General features: G+C 41.4%; 1 protein-coding gene across 2 annotated transcripts in view; it reads right to left on the bottom strand.

Annotated features, from left to right (window-relative positions):
• The window catches only part of VPS41 (VPS41 subunit of HOPS complex), a 120,053-nt gene that overhangs the window by 26,889 nt on the left and 71,442 nt on the right, over positions 1-21,722 (bottom strand). For both annotated transcript variants that reach the window (XM_075745354.1, XM_075745355.1), the window contains exons 11-16: positions 12,064-12,161; positions 9,550-9,679; positions 7,719-7,834; positions 6,083-6,139; positions 3,673-3,734; positions 2,830-2,911 (exon numbers count right to left, since the gene is read on the bottom strand). In XM_075745354.1, coding sequence (XP_075601469.1) covers positions 2,830-2,911; positions 3,673-3,734; positions 6,083-6,139; positions 7,719-7,834; positions 9,550-9,679; positions 12,064-12,161 — 545 coding nt within the window. The remainder of the gene's footprint in view (positions 1-2,829; positions 2,912-3,672; positions 3,735-6,082; positions 6,140-7,718; positions 7,835-9,549; positions 9,680-12,063; positions 12,162-21,722) is intronic.

Here is a 21,722-nt window from a genome sequence, read left to right as displayed (position 1 = left end):
CTCCTAAAAGAACAGCCTTACCTGACAGGCTTTGCTGCAACTCTTGGCTGCGGTTTGGCCGCACAGCAAGCTGCAGAGCGGTGCAGCTGCCTCGTTGTGTGGGGGCCAGGCTGCCTCGGTAAGGAAATCTCTCCTGCCCCAAGTCCCACTGCTTTGAAGGAAAAGCGCAACCACCTCCTCCGGTTTGGCCTCCAAGCTCAGCAAAGACTGAGAAGCATCCAAGTTATTTTTAAGCCTATGCACAAAGGTGAACTAAGTCCTAGGCTGGCGGTTACAAACTCTTCCTGTTTTATTTGTAAGCAGTAGTTAAGGACCGACGTCAGACAAAAAAGCTCCAGAATCAGGATGCCTTTATATCAATTCCTGAGCCATGTGGTGAAAGTGACTTTAAATTAAAAAATGATACTATATACAGAAATATTTCTTATTTTATTTCTTCTTAAGACCTGCTTTCAGACTTTTGATCAATAGGTATAAGGACGGGGTATACACAAGAAAGCCCGTGTAAGAGTTGACATGATACAGCCTAAAACATCTCACCAATAAGCCCAAACCACAATTATTTATTCCTCAGAGGATACCTATGAACTGAAAGGGGCTGTCTGGATAATGCTGCTCTATGCTATGCCCATCAGAGTCAGGTGAAGTCTTTCACGTGTCCTCTAGCCAACATCTGGTCATTAAATCATTGCTGCTGCTAGCTGATCATCCTGCACCCCTGCTGAAAGTCACTGCTGTCACAGCAGAGCCAAGAGAATGGAGCATATCCCTCATGCCACAATGGCCAGCACTCGCAGAGTTTGGCATCTTCCTCCAAAATCCACCTTCCTCAGCTGTTTGAACTGAGACATTGGATTTTATGCTGAAGTAACTTGTGCACAACCATGTAATTCCACCAGGCCACTGCTGCTGGAGGAGGAGAGGAGCAGATCATTGCAAAGCTCTAAAATCTTCAAAGTGCCATAACAAGGTTTGCTAGAGGATATTCACCGAAGACAGGACAGACATCAAGATACCAAAATGCAGCCTCTGGTAGCCAAACAGGACCTTTTAGTAGAGAAGACTCAATAGCCCCCTAAACCCACAAGCAAACAGATAACACACACATCCCCCAGGCTTTGACATTGGGGTATCACTACTTAGTCCCTCTGCAGGAAGGGAAGGTTAAACCTTTACTTTCACTGCCACCTCAGTTATTGGTAAACCATGTTATATTCGAAACATCAAATTTCAGGTAACCACTTATATGCAGTACAAATTCTTTAAGAAAATTCCCTTTCAAAATACAATTTGTCTCCAAATCTCAAATACTGTCTCCTCATCGGAGCTTTAAGCCACTATATCTCAGTTTTACGCTACTGTGTTTAATACCTGCTGGTTGGATAAATAGGTAAAAATTCCAAATAGCACAGAATTGACCCCAAGCATTTCAAGAACGACTTCATTTAGATCTGGCTTAACTTAGTTCATCCTTTATGATATTCTGGTATCTTTAGGAACTTGGGAAAAAAGTTATATGCAATTGCAACAGTAAAATAAGGAAGGCATCTTCTACAACTGCAGCTTGAAGCTGAATAATGTAACGGACTGCATCTTATGTTTTTCTAAGTCTGCTTTCAAGGGGCTGAAAACAACCAACTGTTTAGAAAGGCAGTAATTTAGCAGAGATGTTTTTGCAGCAAACCTGCAAATATTTTTATATTTTACAGTCTGCTGGATGACATAAGTGGAGACAAGAAAAACATCCATTCCAGACACTTGCATCTGAAAAACAAAATAAAGCCAAAAGGACTAAGCAGCACTGTATCAAAATTTCACCTGTACCTGCACTCAGGTCCTTTATTGGATTGAAATAAAGAGACAGAAACATGAGATTTCATCTTCCAAGGTGGCAAAGAGGGCACCGAACCACTAAGAACTCATACAAAAGGCAAGGCTCTTCTTGCACTGGCATGGCTCTAAAACAAAAGCCAGACGTTTCTGAAAACCATAATGCTGAAACACTTTCGCTCTTTGAACAGAATTAAACAGCTCAAAAGGAGCAAGGGACTGCATGCTGGGAGATCTTAATAATATGTCCTTTTTGGCTCATTGAGTTTGAATAGAAAGACATAAAATTCAGAAATAAATGTACATGCGTTACCAAAGGGAGTGTGCATAATGTTTTCTACTGGTTTGGCAGTGACAGAACTACAGCCTTATGTCCCGGGCAATTTATTAACTGAGAATCTCACATTAAACGCGTACCGTTATGGTAGCTGGCTGGCGACCGGGGAAAACACAAGACAGGGCAGACTGCTCCTCTTTCTTGCCACCATTTCTAGCACACAACATAGGTTCTCCCTGTTGCTTTGCAATTTAACTATTCTTTGATGCTTAAAACTATGGCTCTGTTGCAAGGGACTTGGATTTTCTGGAAAGGGCGGCACCACAGAGGCTATTTTCCTGAAGACTTGGGGTAGGATTTTTCAGGCCATACTGGAAGGGAGTGAAAAATAAATGGGAAAGATGTATTTAACTGTAAGCATCTTTGCAAGTAAAGGCCTTGGGGGTGGTTCTTTTACTTGGGGGCTGCCAACAAGCTAAAAATAGGTAGCTGAATACCTGAATGTGCTATGCCTCTAACCCTGTTTTGGGGCTTGTTAACATGTACGCATAAATCTCACAGACAACTGTACAACTAGAGATCTGGGGCAGGAATTTCAAGGACAGCATTGTATCCTGCTACCACACTAGGACCATTAAATGCAATCCTTTAGATACTTGGTCAAAACATGTGGGAAATACAGCATGCCAATTACTTGAGTGCAGAGAGAGAAATTAACTTACCTTAAGCTGACCTATTTCTTTAAACTTGTAAACTTCAAATTCCCAGAGTTCTGTGTTTTTGCCAAGAATTTTCTGGCATTTTCTGGAAGGAAGATGAAAGGGGAGAGAACAAAAGTAGGTACATAGAATAATACAAATGTGACAGAATTACTGTAAGGACTCCTTTCTTCGTTCTTCTCCCTATTAAGACACTTTCAAAGGTGACTTATTTTGGCAGCCATTGCTTCAAGCAGAGTATGCCAGGTGGTACTCTTTTCAGATCCTACAATTTTGTGGCATCCAAGAGGACTTAATTGCTTGCTATGCATTCACCCTCATTGATTAGGGCCATATTAGCTTTATGACTGAAGTTTTTAAATCTCAGCTGAGAAAAATTGAGCGCTTACAGAGATATGTTTACACTTACACATACATGAAAACACAAATCTTAGGTAATTTCTGATCCTTACTTTAGATACCCATATTTGACATTTTTGTTTACACTCATGTAACCACAAATTATTTTCTGATGGTCTTACATGTAATGATACACTAATTATCAACATCCAAAGAAAACCTTAGTTTTGAAAATCTAGCATGACTTTGAAAAAATAAAGGCTGACTTTCAAAAATATATATGTCTCAGTTCTCGTTAAACTTTAGAAAATTTACAGTAACTTTTGGTTCACTACAAGTAAGAAAATATAGGGCACAGTAATATATCTGTATATTTTGAAACTTCAGAAACTCCAGAACACATAGAAAATCAACATCACAAAATACTTCAGAATCAATAATTTGCTTTTGCTCCCCGCCCCCAAGACACACTTCAGCCAGCAAAGAAAATCTTTGTTAACAAGTTACCGAGCAGCCAGGTTGTACTCTCCTTTCTCCACTAGGTGATTTATATAGGCTAAGCCAATGTCCTAAAGGGAATAAAAATAAAGAATTAGTAATAGAGGTTCGGAAGTCAACCGCTTGACTGCCACAATAACTATCACTCCAGCTGCATGCACTGCTGTTAAGTCAAGCACCAGGCCCTAAGTGGATACCCCGAGTTCTCCTGTAGATGTAGGGCTCACAGAACAGTCAACAGAAAATACCTGCCTAGACCATTCCTGGGTTCAAATTAAGATACTCTTTTAAATAATCCTCATAACCTCATTGACGCTGAGAAGACTGTGCCAGCTCTACATATTAAGGATTGTTCAAAACACATAGCTGACCATTCAGTGCTTGGATTAGTTATGTCAACAAGAAAACCACTGTCTCACTGTATGAGACACTTTCTTTGTCAACACAAAGTTTTCAGGGGGAGAAAAATGTTGGTTAAGAATATAAATCCTAGTGCTGCTCCAGAAAGTAAAGGAATTACCAAGAATTTAGCATGATTATTACATACTAAATTGCCCTTCTCAAAAGTTTATTACACAAGTCAGCTGTAAAATTCTTCTGGTGGGTGTTTAATATATTAAAATTTTGGTGAAACAGCCATGCCTTCTGCTGTAATCTCAACACTGGTGTCAAGGTCAACACAGCCCAGTGTACCCACTGCATAACTTAAGAATCACAACGCTAAAAGCACACTGTTTCCAGGAAGGGGAAGAAAAAAAAAAAGAAAAAAAAACAGAGGAAAAAAAAGAAAAATAGAGCTGTACAATGAAAAAGAAGTCATTGTTTCCTACAAAAATAAACATTTGGGTCTTCTGAGTCACAACATAAATTTTTTGATCACGGACAGTACTGAGCAGAGCAGAATATGAGCAGAGGTATCTAAAACTTCAATTGGTCAATCTACTACACAGTTTAAAAAAAAAAAGTCATGCACATACACCAGATTTTTTTATTTCCTTCCACTGTAGGAACCACCTTCATATTTTCAACTTCATCATTCTCAAGGATGAAGATTTCTCGCAGCCCTTCTCCTGTGGGCCTGCTCCCCAGTGAGCAGAGAAGACAGCAGAAGAACTGTAGATCTGTGGTTGTTTAGGACCCTTGCATTCTGCTCAAAAGGTACAGAGGGGCAGTGATCATTACTGCAACCGAAAAAAATCCCCAAGACCACCAGACTTGTCAGGTCGTGTGAGTGTGGTGTCATTGGTCTGATCATTGCTGGGCAGTGAGAACATGAGTTGTTTTAAATCCCTGTACCACTAATCCTTCACTTAGGGCTTGATGTCAACGTTTTTTCCCTCAACACATTCCATGGGTTTTGCATTAGAGACCAAACACTCAACAACTCTGCTTGTATATACCCACAATGAATTTCACCCTAATGGAGCAAATTTCTGTAAACCAAGAGAAAAGCTTTTTCTTTTCTTTCTTCCCCTCCTAATATATTGCCAGGACCTCCTTTAAGAATTCTTTACATCTTTTGCAAGAGTCACAGAGCAGCTAAATCATACGAACTCTGTGATAGGTGATGGCATACCATTAGGTCTTGATTTAACTTTTGGACTACACAAGAAGAAAAGAATTTTTAAGACATATTAATACATAGTGTGCATATTATAGCAGTAATTTGGCTAAAAGTTAAACATATCTTCTAATGCCTTGTACTTAAATACAAACTTCCATTTAAAGAAGTAGCAGTATTAATGAAATATCAATGTGTTCACACTGAGGCCAATTTAAACAAACAAAACCAGAGCTAAAGTTAGCAATGCTTTTGTGGCTATTACATTATTCCCCCTTCGTCTTAAACATTGATACCCTTTGTCGCTCTATGAAAGGACTATAAACATGGGAAATAACCATAGAGGAGAAAAGTATCTTAACTGTGTATAATAATGAGAATTGCAAAGCAACACGAGAGAACTAGATGTGGAACTTGCAACTGAATTTCAATAGCATTTAAAAGGTCTTCCAACTGCACCTTTTAAACTCCTGCCAAAACCCTGTCACATGTACAAGGTAAAAGTTAAAGAGAAATGTGTCACCCCCCACCCAATCCCTAATACTGTAATATTGTGTGTTACTTGAAACAACAGCAAGTTTAATACAACAGTAAAAGCAAACAAAAACCCCATCAGCAGAGAAGTGGAACTCTCTTCTTTTTAATGTCAATAGCACCTTCATAAAATCCAGACCCTTTCGTGTTTCACACACTTAACATTCCTGTTCTGTAGCTGAAACCAAGAAATCGACTGCTAGGTGGAGTATTCCTAACAGCTATTGTCTGGTGCAATACAGAACAGGGGATGTGTTTGTAGCATCTCACAGCACTCTAAAAGACATCAGATATTTTGTTTTGAATAGAAGTTTTGAGACTTACCAAAATCTTATGCTTTTTTATGGTTTTCTGACTGATCTCAGCTGCCATCAAAGCTTCCTATATTCAAAAAGTAGAAAACAGAGATACTGGCCAAATACACAAACTTTCAATACAGAAAGCTCTAGAAATGAATAAATCAAGTATTTTTCAGAGCTCGGTGTTTGAAGCACTAGAATTTTTAATGCCACGGTTGGATGAACAGCTTTGAATTCATACTCAAACAAAAGCAGTCAACCAAAGAGAAAGCTACTTTTGTTTCCATCTGGGTTCACTCCACATTACTATATTAGGATCAAAATGCAAGATTACAACAAAACAGACAATGCAATCGCATTGGATCATTTTCAAATGAGAACACTTCACTATCAAAACCTGTGAAAAAAATCATCAGGAAAGGGGGTGGGGGAAGGATACTTTCCACTTTCCCAACCCAAAAGTCTACTCCAGTCAGATTGATTTATATTTAAGTGTCATTTGCCGTTCTTCTACTTTTTTCAAATGTACAGAAGCAAAGCTGGCACTTTTACAAACAAAATGAAACCTTTAACATCCATCATAACACAGAAGCTATCTACTACCTTGAATGGCTTTCACAAAGGCACACGCGCAGCTGTCACTTGCAAATTACTGGAGTCTTCAGGGACCAAATGCTGTGATTTACATAAACTGCAAAACTGCACTCATCATACGAGTTTGCTATTCAGATGCAAAAGCATCCACAAGGATTTAAACAAATCTGCATGAAGAATATCATGATTGCATTAACAAAAGGAATACGTGCTGAATAGCTTTCCCACTTTTTTTTTTTTCCCTTATAACGGGCATCCAACAAATAACACGTACATAGGAATTTGAAGTTACTTTACACATCGTAGCAAGTGTTCTAAGTCATTAACTGCAGGACATCAGAATCCAGAACACTAGGTGCATGTTGATATTGTCTGTAAGAATTTACTATTGCTTTAGGTGTTTAAATATACATGCTTGAACACACCAATATCTACACAACCAAATACTGAGCTGCTTTTTTCCAAGGGAGCTGCATATCCTTGTTTTTAGTATTGGCTCTGCTTTTTTGTGAGTAACGCTACTTTCAGCACCAATTCCTACAGTTTGAAACCACATGATTTTACTTTTAAAAACTTCAACACTGAAGGTAACACAGAACAATGCACAGTACCCTAACACAACCTTTTCGTTCTATAGTGGAAGTGACATAGAGTAGGAAAAATCTAATATTGCCCAAGTCCATTTCCCTTCCCTCTTTATTTGGGATAGATCTAGAAAAATAACCATGTGGCTCATTAGTTAACTGTGCTGCTGCTTTAAAGCCAAAAAATAGCTTTAATAATTTTCAGTGACAACTAATACATTTCACATCTGATGCTGAGAGCAGTATTCACAGCATTGAATTCAGCTACCTCACTTGGGTGCAATTCAGATGAGTTGTTTCAGTAGAAAAACTAACTCTCCAGAGAGATGGAAAGATGTATAATCAACTCCTCCTCTTTACAAGCATTTAGTCAATGACTGTAGGTACAGAAACTATCCAAGCCAAATGACCTAGCAAAGTTCATCATCCCACCCCAATTTCCAAACCAGGAAAGCCTGAAGGAAAGAATGTTGTAAAAATTACTTCGTATTTCTTCTTTTCAAGAAGCCAGTCAATGTGATCATCTTGGTCCCGTTCTTTAGCCACAACCACATCTCTTGGACTGATGATATAAAAGAGTGATTCACCTTCCGAATACTCTGCAAATGCATACACAGTTTTATTATTATTATATTGTCCTTAACTAAAGCCCTGCTTTTTAGTACACCCTTGAGGGGAATTTAAAAAGAGGAGATGCAAGGCAGACAGCAAGGCTACTCCTGCAGAACATGCTTGTTTGGGAAGCTGTATTCTCCAATAAATTAAACCTGGTTTAAATGGCAAAATAGCTTTAAAAAAAAAAAATCACTACAGCTTATTGCAAATTCTGATTCATCCACTATGTGTAAACTTTATGATGGTTTAGAACACATTATTATACTTTTAGAGGACTATTACACTACATAGCCTGCAATAAACTTATCCTCCCCATCAAGGTCAAGGCCATCAAAAGCATAAATGATAGATGCCATAACCCCTGGGGACACAGCACATCATTACAGCAATGCATTTGCAATGCTATAAGTTAAGGTTATACATATAATGCATTTGCTTATACCGTAAGCCTTTATTTTTGAGTAAGCTCAAAGTAAAAAATGTACTTAAAGCTAAAATCAAACACAGAAGATGACTGTTCAGAATAATTATTATTTCCACAGAACACATGAAGAAACACCATCAATATTTTGTAGGTACACGAAAGAAAACCATCCCCCATCCTTCATCTGTATCTATACACGCATACAAATACACTCCTGAACTGATAAGCAATTCACAAAATAATGCTTGTTTTAAAGCAATCCAAAAAATTTACACTTGTCAGATTAACTAGAATATTCACTAAACGTAAAAAGTACAATTGTGGGCATCAATGTTCTGCTTAGGGACATGTATAAAGAAATCCCAATTCTATTGATAGCAGCAGAGATGTTTTGGAGATCAGGAGGAGATATACTATATTTCTAGTGGCTTAAGGGCATCGATGTACACAAAGAGGCCTGCCAAGCCTATGATTTGAAGCACGCTGCCAGAGAAGATGCTTAAAAATCAGATTCATGGATTTTAAAAGCCAGAAGGAATGTTTCTGTATAACACAGGCTATATAATCTTCAACAAGGAATTCTCCATCAGCTTTGCCATGCGTCTTTCTGAACTACAACACATATATCAGAAAACCATCCCATCTTATTTAAAAGACTGGTATATATTGTGCCAGGGCTTAATCTCCCAGCCTGTTACATAATTAAACCTATCTTCTAGGCTGAACTTGCCAAACTCCAGTTTCTATTCATTACGTTTTACCATTCTGGGGTCTGTTATACACCAACATCTTTGTCAGTACAGGGAAGCTAAATATCAGTGTGTCCATTTTAAGTTGATCCAGATGCATCTTACTGTTGGAATAACATTTATTCTATCTTTGTCTCTAAAGCAGCTTTTCCAGACACTGTATCACTCATTTCACTACTCCTGAAGCCCTTTGTGTTCAAAGGGACACAAGAGCTCCTACGGATCACACGCTGAATAGATCTCCATCAAGGACACTGCCTTCCAAGATACTGGACTTTACATGAGATCTATATTTCTGCCTTCCCCAATATGTCTGGCTTAATAGATGACATTACAAATATGCACATTTGTTTTCTTTCATGTGACGGGTTCTTGTGGATTTCCACTTTACACTTCAGTGTCATAAGCAGCTATAGACAGTTATTCAAGATGAAATAAAAATGAAAAAGGAGGCTAAGTTCTCCCAAATCCAGTCTTTTTTAACCAAGTTATGAAAATAAAACAAAACAATATTAAGAATACCCACCTAAATGATAATCTCTACATTCATTTTCCTGAAATCCTCGTACTGTTAATGCATCAGAAGAGATCTCTTCACAGGACTCAGGTAAGGGTTGTACAATATCCAGTCTAGGCCTCGCACAACACTCCACTTCCTAGAAAAAGGCAAACATCTTAGTTGCATGCTGCACAATTTACCTTAGAAATACCAACTGGTGGTTATCTACAAACAAGGCTGAAATTCAACCACTACAAACATTCCTAAAGGTCCAGCACTTTGCACTGGGTACTCAGTTGCGAACCATACAAGTCACAAAGTTGTGCTCCACAGAGCAGCTGTAATCACATCTGAAACACAAAGGAAAGTTATTCCTACTCTTGGCTTGCTTCCCTTGAACAGATCAGCGCAGAGAAGAAGATGTAGACAAGACACAGATCTAACCCTTCCCCTGAGTTTGCTCACTATTTTTCTGCTCTTGGTCACAGAAGTTTTCAGGGTTATCAAGATGATCATCAACCATTGCATTCAACAAGCAACAGAACTACTTAAGACACATTGTCAGCTCCGCTCAGGCCATAAAAGACAGAGCTCTACGAATCAATGATATTCTGACACCAGGATGAACTTGGGGGTGTTTTTAGCTGGTGTTTAAGTTTGTACTTCTAAGTGTCCAGCAGCAGTAGGGGAAAAAAGTGAATCTGAGAATACTCTGAAACTCTTGCTGTGCTGATGATCTTAGAGTAACGTGAACTTTCAAGTGCAATGTAGGTGGTTATGGTAAGACAGCATCATGGATTTTCATCTAAGGGAAACCACTGTCTTCAACTTGCTGCATTTTTAATTAAGTCAAGGTCCAAGATAATCCCTTATTTTCTACTTCTGGCTGTGAATTAACAAAATACATAATGAAAGAGCAAGGAGATAGATAAAGTGGATTTACGCAGCTCTATACTACTCATTCAGCAGCAGCACCACACAGGTCTCTTCTCAATTAAACTGTTCCAGCACAAGTGGAAAAAAAAAAAAAAATCAAAGCAAGCCATGAGTTCAATTCTGATCCAATTTGTAACAAGTTGGAAGATGTCATTTGAAAGCTGTGAAATCAAGTATGGGAAGAACAGTGCTCCTCACAATCCAACAGTGTTTGTAGTAAGCAGCACTTCAGCTGCAGGCTCAGGCAGCCTCAGCTCCACAGAGCCAAGACACCAACAGAGGAGTTCCTACCACACACCAAGGCACAGACACGGTGCCAGGGAGGAGAGTACTTTTGTTTCCTTGCTAGAGTTACTCAGAGGACTGAGAAGTTACCAAAGTCCAGCATTCAGAGTTTGTTTAAAAGGCTAATTAAAAGCAAATACATGAAAAAAATCTCTTTCCTATGTTCTATTACCATTATATCACACGAAATTCTCTTTTCATCTTTCTTTCCTGAAGCAGTTAGAATGACTTTAACCTTTATTAGTCACTACCTCCTTTATACTAGCTCCTTTCCTATGCTACTTCTTCATTAACAGTAGCTTCCCCATTTCCTTGCTTCCTTGCATTTCAACCCACCTTTTCCTCCCCCTTCTTTATCCAATTTGTTTGCCTCCTTTTCTTTAACCAACTCTCCTGCAGTAGAGGACTACTGTACCAAGTCTCTTGGGAAACACTGCTGTGACATTATTTTTCTCCTTAATATAAATAAAGAAATAATAATCTGACATCCTGCAGCAGAGCTAGAAGCTAACCCTATTGATTTCAGCAGGCTCAAGCATTTGTTTGAACCTACAGCATTTCATTGCCTAGCAACTTGTGCACCCAGTTGCTTAAGGTTACTATGGTGATGGTTGTCTAATGCAGACGTACTATCAAAAAGATGATCAAGAGCATCTGCCATTCTCACACCACAACTTCAAGGATTTCCTCCACTGCCTTGCCTTTTATTTGGCAATATGAAATAAATGTTGGAGACAGACACAGCACTCGCCTGCGTGCAGTAAAAATGGCTGACATGAATTCTAATTTCTACCTATCTACACACGTATCTGGGTGTACACACCTAAAGGTCTTGGAAGCGAGGGAGACAATGATGCCACTTGCTTGCAATCATGCATCCCGCCCCCACCACAGTGACTCCTATTGCTTGAGTTGATCAACTTGACTACTCTCGTGTCTTCTAAGATGCAGTGGCAGCAAGCCTCTCTTATGGCTAGAAAAGATCCTTTATTTTGTCTGGTGCAGAAATAGCAGAAAGAGAGAGACAAAAGGAGAGAGAGAGGAAAAAAAGAATGAAAAAGGAAAGAGAAAGACTATCTAGAGCCTTTCCTTGCTTCCTGCAAGAAACAAAGGAACCCAGACAGGACTTCTGAAATTTAAGTACATTGGTCTTCAACATCACCTCCACTGATCTTATTTTATAGGTCAGAGAAGTTTCAAGCACTGTTCACTACCAGCTGCAAACTGTTTCACAGATAATCAGATCTACGTGACTAGTTTAAGCCCCAACTCACAGGGCAGTTTAGTGCTGCGAAGAAACTGTAACATAAAAACAATTACCGTTTTTTCGGAAATCTCCTTTACATATGAAAGTATAACAAGCTGGTCACAGAGAGGCGCAAGTCCACTGATATAGAATTCAGTGTCGAACTGGAAAACTGAAATACAAGAAAGACAACAGATTGTTAAATAAATGAATGTGTACGAACTACTCCTTAAGAAAAACATACAACTGATTTTCAGTGGTAATCAACAGCATGCAGTAGCACTTCAGAGAAATGAAGACTCAATACATATAACAAACCTACAGACTTCCCAGTTGGATCAGCAAGATGAAAAATTACATTTAACATTAAATTCCATTAAAGCTTGCAAGAAGAAATGTTTGTGCTCCAGGACACGCTAGAGATGAAACATTTGAAATGAATGGTTGGCCTGATTTTCAGTTATCACAATGAAAAAAAGGAAGCAAAACCAAAACCAAACTCAATAAAATAGGCAATAAATAGAACATTTTCATTGGTTTGCATATTCACAGCAAGTTCGCGTGGCTATAGAAGAATCACACCTGCTACACCTATTGGTATAATATATGAAACCATAAAGATCATTATTTATTTATCATCACTTTAAACATCACAGGAAGATTTACAGATACCCTCATTACAAAGAAAACATATGGTTAAATAGTCCCTTTTCTTGTTAATAAAACTGAAAATGTGATTTCCTAAAATCGAGACAGTTACATGACAACTATTTTGAGAAAGAGAAAGAAGAAGAGCTGAACCGTATTTAAAAAAAGGCTCATTAAAGCAGACCTCTGCCACAGTAGCTATTTAGTTTTATTCTGCTGGATTTCCAGTGCAAGCATTCAGCATCTGAGAAGCCCTTTTTGTGGGCTCCTCTCTCATGGGGCCCAAAACAGGAATCATCCAAGTGCTTATATTAGAAAAAACTTAAATCAATGAGCTTTTTAAAAAAATACCAGATTCATCATCACTTTCTCTCAAAACATGTTTTTAGGAGAATCTAAACATAAGTAGGGAAAAAAAAAAGTTTCCTTGCTTACTGATTAGCACGCTACATTACTAATACCTTCTGTTTATTATAATAGTTACTAATTATTTTAGTAAAGCAAAGATAAAATGCAGCATAATGACACTAAAAATAAAGCTAATTTTCTTTAGCTAAGGTAATAAGAAGGAACAGGAGAAATTATTTTATTCTCCTTTAGCAGGAGGACAATTCTGTCAAGTAAAGTACAGATTTGACACCTGTCTCTCAATGAACAAGCAAATACTGCTTTTTCTCTTAATGAGTGGTGACACTTCAACATCACTGGGTGACCAAAGCATGGCACAAGGTTAGAGCACTCAATCCATTCTAGGAGAGAACAGGTTCACATTTGTAATCCTGTACATAATTATTTTGTTCTAGTCTGCAAGACTGATGAGACTACTTTGACTGTGTCACATGTTGCACTGAGTGATGATTTAAAACAAACCACGTCAGAAACATCTACATAATACATCTTATTCCCAGTTCACAATTTAGCATTTGGCATTTTATAAGAATATGGAAGGCAGGAGGAAAAACATAGAAAAGAAAAAAAGCAAAGTCAAACCCATAATGCTGGCTAGAAGGACAAGTAAAGAAACTTTCAGTTTTAAAAAGTGACAAGAAAAGGCTATCAGAGGCATATAAAATATTGCGGCTTGAATTTGGAGAGGAAAACGGCATGGTGAATGGTATCTTTATAAAGATTATGGGGACAGTTTTAAAAAAACACGTGCATTTCTTTGACTTTCATTGGAACTTCAGATCTTTTGCCAGTGAAAATGTTTGTAACGTGCATGTAATGGTGTATTTAGGATCAAGCAGTAGTACTGTTCTGCGAGACAAAAAAATAAATAATAGTCATCACTTCACGTTTTGTTTCTAAATAGAGTTTAGTTTTCTTGGTTTCCCTTCCAGCTTTCTCTCAGCTCATCCTCCTCAAGAGGCCTTGTTGAAACACAATGCTCTAGCTCTGCTGCTACAGCCTTGAACAAAGAATAGCTGCCATAGACAGTGCTTCTTGACCTGATAAAAACCTTTGATGCAGCTAATCAAAAAAGTTTTACTGAAAAAAATTATAGGAGTTATAGCTGTACAAAACACTAATAGGTTAATTTGACTTACTCTCTGGACACTTTGTTGTGATGAAGGGAGAAAAAAAAATCCAACACAGAGGCATTGCAGAAATGCTGTTAATTTGAAAAGGATCCAAAACAAAACAAACCATATTGAAGTAAATGGGAATGACTGAGGTCTGGCCATGTGTCATACGTGTTTATGCCTGTCATAAGAGAAGATGGAAGATATGCTCACAGTGGATCTACTCTATGTTCACCATCTATGTACAGTTGTCAAACAAATTACCAGGAAGCAAAAAGAAGAAACCTGTAATTTTTTTTTTTTGTTGTTCATTAAATGAAATATATGACATACACCACAGAAATAGTATATGCTACATTCTTTACCCAAACTCTATAAAGCAACTTTCTCTGGAATTTAAAGACACACACACATGCAGTAGACTGAAACTAAAAGAAATCTATTTCATTTAATGAAATCTCAAAAAGCAGCCCCTGCCTTTCCACTGCAGATTTATAGAGTGAAATTCTGGTTACAGTCAGAGGTTTAGGCCATTGATTTCAATGGGGACAAGATTTCAACATTGTCTTTTGGGAAAGTAAGCAGGAAGCTGAACTAGCATGCAGACAATTAACATGAAACTTAACGTGTAGAGAAAAAGAAGGAATTTTTTTTTTTAATTCCCTATGATGTATGAAAGAAATGGAAAAGCCAACGCACAAGCTAATTTTTAGGTAGCCCACTTGTATATCAATAGCAGCAGAGCCACAAAGATCCATGAACTGGCCCAGCTTACCCAGAACTCTGGTGCACTGCTAGCTGCTGGGGTGATGCCACTACACATTCCCAACGTACATTTTAACCAGGTACTTCAGGCACATCTGCAAAACTTCTAGTCATCGCTGCAGGCCATGCACATTACGCTGTACTGCATACCCTTAAGTGTTTTCAAGATGGTATCTCCACCACCGGTGCTTTTACTGAGCTAAGTTATTTACACAAAACAAAACAGTATACAAAATGGCATGTTTTGATTAGCTATGATCATATTCATGCACTTGCATTTGATATAAAATATAAAAACTTTTTTTTTCCCCCCTCCCCATAGTATGTGCATTCAGTTCTAGCTAGAGGACCAGAACAGGTCCCATATAAGTATCACTTAAGCTGTCTTTAGATGAACAGACATAAATCACAAAGCATAAAGATATATACATGGTATATTTTTATTGAAATAAAAGAATATTCTTACTTTTAGGTGTACTATCCAAGATAATCCTTGAAGAAAATACAAATCTCACATATTTTTAACTGTCCTATTTTTCTCTGAAAATCATCATATACAAACACCTGCCCCGGCATTTAAGTATTTCCTTACAAATGGCTTTTATCTTCCATAAGACTCTGCAACAGTCTTCATACATTCCAATTTCCAGGGCAGACCTGCCTCTGACTAGAAGCCTGAGCAGAAAGCTCAGGATGTGCCCAGTTAAAGAAATGCCAATTGTGACTTGGAAGGAGCTGTAAACTTCTGGGGAGAAGCAGTGAAGTAACCCACACAAAGGTCCTTTATTTAGGTTTGAACATCCTTAGAACTCCCTCCAAATTTTCTACCCAAACTACTCTATGTGAAATCAAGCAACTATTTACCTAATCATGTAGATATTTTGGCATTTTAATGGACTATACTTTCCCATGAATTTTAGTACAAAGAGCAGTAGGGTAAGACTAAAATTGATGGCAGGTCCTATACATCAATGATTAGAAAAAACTGATGCTTCCAAACTTGGAATTCACACCCTCTACTATTTATTTATAATCAAAATGGTTGGAAAAGTCATAATCAAATTTATTTTTGTTCAAATATTGAAGGTTCAGAAAAGCTTTAGAGAAAATTTAGCAAACACTAATCAATCATTCTATATCCACCTTTGAATGCCACATGGCAAAGAGGATGAGCATTTTCATTAAAGCAAAGCAGGGCAATGAAAACGACAATGTTAATTGACTATGATCACTGAACAAAAAAAACAACCACCTAGGTTTAAAATCAAAACTCTGTAAAGCCTCTGTCACTGCAAGCTGTTGCCATACTTCTTGCTACCAGCACAGAATGGAAATGAGCAAGAATTTTTCTACTAAAACAGAAGAATTTCTTTCAATTATAGTATCACACTAATCAGAAACATCAGGAAAAAAGCCCACTACCTCATCATGCCAGTAATCATCCATCTGGTGAGGTCTGCTCTTTCAATTAAAAGAGAAAATTGTTTTGTCTACTTGACGTGGTTTAGCCCCAGCCGCTCGCTCACCCCTCCCCCGGCGGGATGGGGAGGAGAACGGAAAAACAACGGCAAAGCCTGGAGGGTTGGGATAAGGGCAGTTTACTGGGACAGCAAGGGAGAGGGAGAACAATCAACAACAGTGCTGATAACAAATAGTAACAATGGTGATAACAGAGAACGATTTTACCGATCCGACGACCGACCGACCGGACGCTCGACCCGTCCCGGAGCCACGCCGACACGCCGAACCCGCCCCTGCCCGACTGGCCCCCTTTTATGGTGAGCATGATGTCACATGGTATGGAATAGCCCCCGGCCAGCTTGGCTCACCTGTCCTGGCTCCTTGGGAAATTAACTCTATCCTTGCCAGAACCAGGACATTATCCACCCCTTATTCCATACCATCTACGTCATGCCCAGATTATTTTACAGAACTCATTGCCTTACTCTATGGGCTATTGCTCTAAAATGTCTGTCGAGTTCATTTAGTCCAGGGTTTTGGGTTCCATCTGCCATTACAGTCTCTCAGAGCAGAAGCAATGGTGTGTGCAGCTGGATTGTTACACGCTGCATCCGGAGTCTTCACAGCCAGTGTATCTGGTATGGTCCATGCTCACAGTCTGGATGCCAAAGATGTGATTTTTCGATGAAGTTTCTGGGCACCAGTTGAAGGCAGTTCTAGTTCCATCATCGTGGCACTTTGCTCAAAGTCCATCCTTCATTAGTTTTGGGTGATTCTTATGGTCATACCATTGATACAGTATATCGCTATTAATATCATGCAATTTAATTTATTGGCTATTTTCACCCAAAATCAAATCCCCTTGGGGTACACACCGGACTTCCCCATCTTTTCTCATCACCCACCAAGTGCACCCTGGTCCCTGAGCAAAAGCAATCCCGCAGATGGGCTTGCCTTTGCCTGAAGCAGGGATAACCCAAACTGTTTTACCCAACATATTTTTCATGTGCACTACAGGAACTTTATCCCCTTCTACTGGGCGTGGAAATTTTGACTGGGCAGGGCCAGCTCGATTGGCAGATCCCCTAGTGTTAACTAACCAGGTGACCTTTGCTAAATGCCTATCCCAGTGTTTGAGAGTCCCACCACCCATTGCCCTCAGGGTGGTTTTTAGCAGCCCATTGCACCTTTCAACTTTCCCAGAGGCTGGCGCATGATAGGGGATGTGATACACCCACTCAATACCATGCTCTTTGGCCCAGGTGTCTATGAGGTTGTTCCGAAAATGAGTCCCATTGTCTGACTCAATTCTCTCTGGGGTGCCATGTCGCCACAGGACTTGCTTTTCAAGACCCAGAATAGTGTTCCGGGCAGTGGCATGGGGCACAGGGTATGTTTCTAGCCACCCAGTGGTTGCTTCCACCATTGTGAGGACATAACGCTTGCCTTGGCGGGTTTGTGGGAGCGTGATGTAGTCGATTTGCCATGCTTCCCCATATTTATATTTCAACCATCGGCCTCCATACCACAGAGGCTTTACCCGCTTGGCTTGCTTGATTGCGGCACACGTTTCACATTGATGGATGACCTGTGAGATGGCGTCCATGCTCAAGTCCACCCCTCGATCACGGGCCCATCTATATGTCGCATCTCTTCCTTGATGACCTGAAGTGTCATGGGCCCACCGAGCTATAAATAATTCACCCTTACGCTGCCAGTCCAAATCCACCTGAGCCACTTCAATCTTGGCAGCCTGATCCACCTGCTGGTTGTTCTGATGTTCCTCAGTGGCCCGACTCTTGGGTACGTGGGCATCTACATGACGTACCTTTACAATCAGCTTCTCTAGCCGGGCAGCAATATCTTGCCACAGTGGGGCAGCCCAGATGGGTTTGCCTCTACGCTGCCAGTTGCTCCACTTCCACTGCTGTAACCACCCCCACAGGGCATTGGCCACCATCCATGAGTCAGTGTAGAGGTACAGCGTTGGCCACTTTTCTCTTTCAGCAATATCTAAAGCCACCTGGATGGCTTTCACCTCTGCAAACTGGCTCGATTCACCTTCTCCTTCAGCAGCTTCTGCAACTCGCCGTGTAGGACTCCATACAGCGGCCTTCCACCTTCGATGCTTTCCCACAATGCGACAGGACCCATCAGTGAAGAGGGCATATGGTTTCTCATCTTCTGTTAGTTTATTATACGGTGGGGCTTCTTCAGCACGTGTCACCTCCTCCTCTGGCGACATTCCGAAATCTTTCCCTTCTGGCCAGTCTGTGATCACTTCCAGAATCCCTGGACGATTGGGGCTTCCTATTCTAGCCCGTTGTGTGATCAGCGCAACCCACTTACTCCACGTAGCATCGGTTGCATGATGTGTAGAAGGAGCCCTCTCTTTGAACATCCAACCCAGCACTGGCAGTCGGGGTGCCAAGAGGAGCTGTGCTTCAGTGCCAATCACCTCTGAAGCAGCTCGAACCCCTTCGTAGGCTGCCAATATCTCCTTTTCTGTTGGAGTGTAGCGGGCCTCGGATCCTCTATATCCCCGGCTCCAAAACCCCAGGGGTCGACCTCGAGTCTCCCCTGGTGCTTTCTGCCAGAGACTCCAGGTAGGGCCATTCTCCCCGGCTGCGGTGTACAGCACATTTTTTACATCTGGTCCTGCCCGGACTGGCCCAAGAGCTACAGCATGAACTATTTCTTGTTTAATCTGTTCGAAAGCTTGTCGTTGCTCAGGGCCCCATTTGAAATCATTCTTCTTCCGGGTTACATGGTAGAGAGGGCTTACTATCAAACTGTAATTCGGAATGTGCATTCGCCAGAAACCCACAACGCCTAAGAAGGCCTGTGTCTCCTTTTTGTTGGTTGGTGGGGACATGGCTGCTATTTTGTTGATAATATCCATAGGGATTTGACGCCGCCCATCATGCCACCTTATGCCTAAAAATTGGATTTCCTGCGCAGGCCCCTTCACCTTACTTCGTTTTATGGCAAAGCCAGCCTGCAGCAGGATTTGGATTATTTTCTTCCCTTTCTCAGAAACTTCCTCTGCTGAGTTGCCCCATACAATGATGTCATCAATGTATTGCAGGTGCTCTGGGGCTTCACCCTTTTCCAGTGCGGTCTGGATCAGTCCATGGCAAATTGTGGGGCTGTGTTTCCACCCCTGGGGCAGTCGATTCCAGGTGTACTGGACGCCCCTCCAAGTGAAGGCAAACTGCGGCCTGCACTCTGCTGCCAAAGGGATCGAGAAAAATGCATTAGTGATATCAATTCTGGCATACCATTTGGCTGCCTTTGACTCCAGTTCATATTGAAGTTCCAGCATATCCGGCACGGCAGCGCTCATGGGCGGTGTGACTTCATTCAGGCCACGATAGTCTACCGTCAGCCTCCACTCGCCATTGGACTTCTGCACTGGCCATATGGGACTGTTAAAGGGTGAGTGGGTTCTGCTGATCACTCCCCGACCCTCCAGTTGATGAATTAGTTTGTGGATGGGAACCAGGGAGTCTCTGTTGGTGCGGTATTGCCGCCGGTGCACAGTTGTAGTAGCAATCGGCACCTGTTGCTCTTCAACCTTCAGCAACCCTACAACAGAAGGGTCCTCCGAGAGACCGGGCAAACTAGACAATGCTTCAATTTCCTCCACTTCTAAGGCAGCTATTCCAAAAGCCCACCTGTAACCTTTTGGGTCTTTGAAATACCCTTTCCGGAGGTAGTCTATGCCCAGGATGCATGGAGCCTCTGGCCCAGTCACAATGGGGTGCTTTTGCCACTCATTCCCAGTTAGACTTACTTCAGCCTCCAACAGAGTCAACTGTTGGGATCCCCCTGTCACACCAGAAATAGATATTGGTTCCACCCCTTCATAGTTCGATGGCATTAGGGTACACTGTGCACCCGTGTCCACTAGGGCCTTGTACTCTTGTGGGTTCGATGTGCCAGGCCATCGGATCCACACAGTCCAATACACCCTATTGTCCCTTTCCTCCACCTGGCTGGAGGCAGGGCCCCTCTAGTCCTGCTCGTCATAGTCACTACTCACGTCTTGCAAAAAGGACTTAGAGGTCCCTTCAAGAGGATCAGAAGTGCGATCTGGCCTTTCACTTGGTCTGGGGGGCTGCCCGGTGGAAACTGGAGCAGCATTCTTTCTGGAAGAGTCCCTTCTTACAGCTGTCTTGCCTTGTAGCTCATGTACGCGTGCCCGCAGGGTTGAGGTGGGCTTCCCATCCCATTTCCTCATGTCTTCTCCGTGGTCACGCAGGAAAAACCACAGGATACCTCGTGGTGTGTATGCTCTATATCCCCTCTCTGGAGCAGAAAAACGCTTACTCCTAACAGCTGAAATGCGGGTCTGTACAGGTGGGGAGTAAGATATATCCTCTTTGAGTTGCCGGACATCCTGAGACAGTTTCTCCACAGCCGACACGAGGGAGGAAGAAAGGCTCTCTTCATACTGCCGGAGCCGGCCAGCCACTTCGTCCACCGTGGGTGGCTCTTCACTTTTCCAGTCGATTACTGCCAGTGAGTTGGCATACGATGATGGTGCACTTCGCACAAATTTTCGCCACATGGGTCGGGTACAGTGGACTTCATCGGGGTCTGTGGGCAACTGTGCATTGTCCGGATCATAATAAACCATCTCCCGCACAGCTAATTCCCTCAGATATTGAATACCTCTCTCCATAGTGGTCCACTTGCCTGGCCGACATACGACATCTTCACTGAAAGGATACCTTTCCCTCACACTTGACAGGAGGCGCCTCCAGAGGCTGAGGGCCTGTGCCTTCTTCCCAATTGCTTTGTCAATGCCCCCTTCCCTAGACAAGGATCCTAGCTGCTTGGCCTCCCTGCCCTCCAGTTCCAGGCTACTGGCCCCATTATCCCAGCAGCGGAGCAGCCAGGTAATAATATGCTCCCCTGGAAGGCGGCTGAAATCTTTCCGCATATCTCGCAGCTCACTCAGGGACAGGGATCGGGTAATCACTTCTGGTTCTGGCTCTTCTTCTTGTTCTCGTGATGGCCCCGGTTCATCATCATCTTTCACTAAGCGAACCGATTTCCTTGTGTATTTCTTTTTGTGTATAGGGGCAACTGATACTGGTGTGGGTTGATCTTTTGGCTCGACTACAGTGCCTGTTGCAGGGGTTTGGGTAGCTGCAGTGCCTGTCGCAGGGGTTTGGGCAGCTGCAGTGCCTGTCGCAGGGGTTTGGGCAGCTGCAGTGCCTGTCGCAGGGGCCTGGGCAGCTGCAGTGCCTGTCGCAGGGGCCTGGGCAGCTGCAGTGCCTGTGGGTCTGCTCTCTCCCTCTGGATGGTGCTGTCTACTATCCAGCAGT

Source organism: Balearica regulorum, chromosome 2 (genome assembly GCF_011004875.1).
Source record: "Balearica regulorum gibbericeps isolate bBalReg1 chromosome 2, bBalReg1.pri, whole genome shotgun sequence".
NCBI classification, from domain to species: domain Eukaryota; kingdom Metazoa; phylum Chordata; class Aves; order Gruiformes; family Gruidae; genus Balearica; species Balearica regulorum.
The sequence above is the reverse complement of the archived record's forward strand: the minus strand, read 5'-3'. Positions and strand labels throughout refer to the sequence as shown.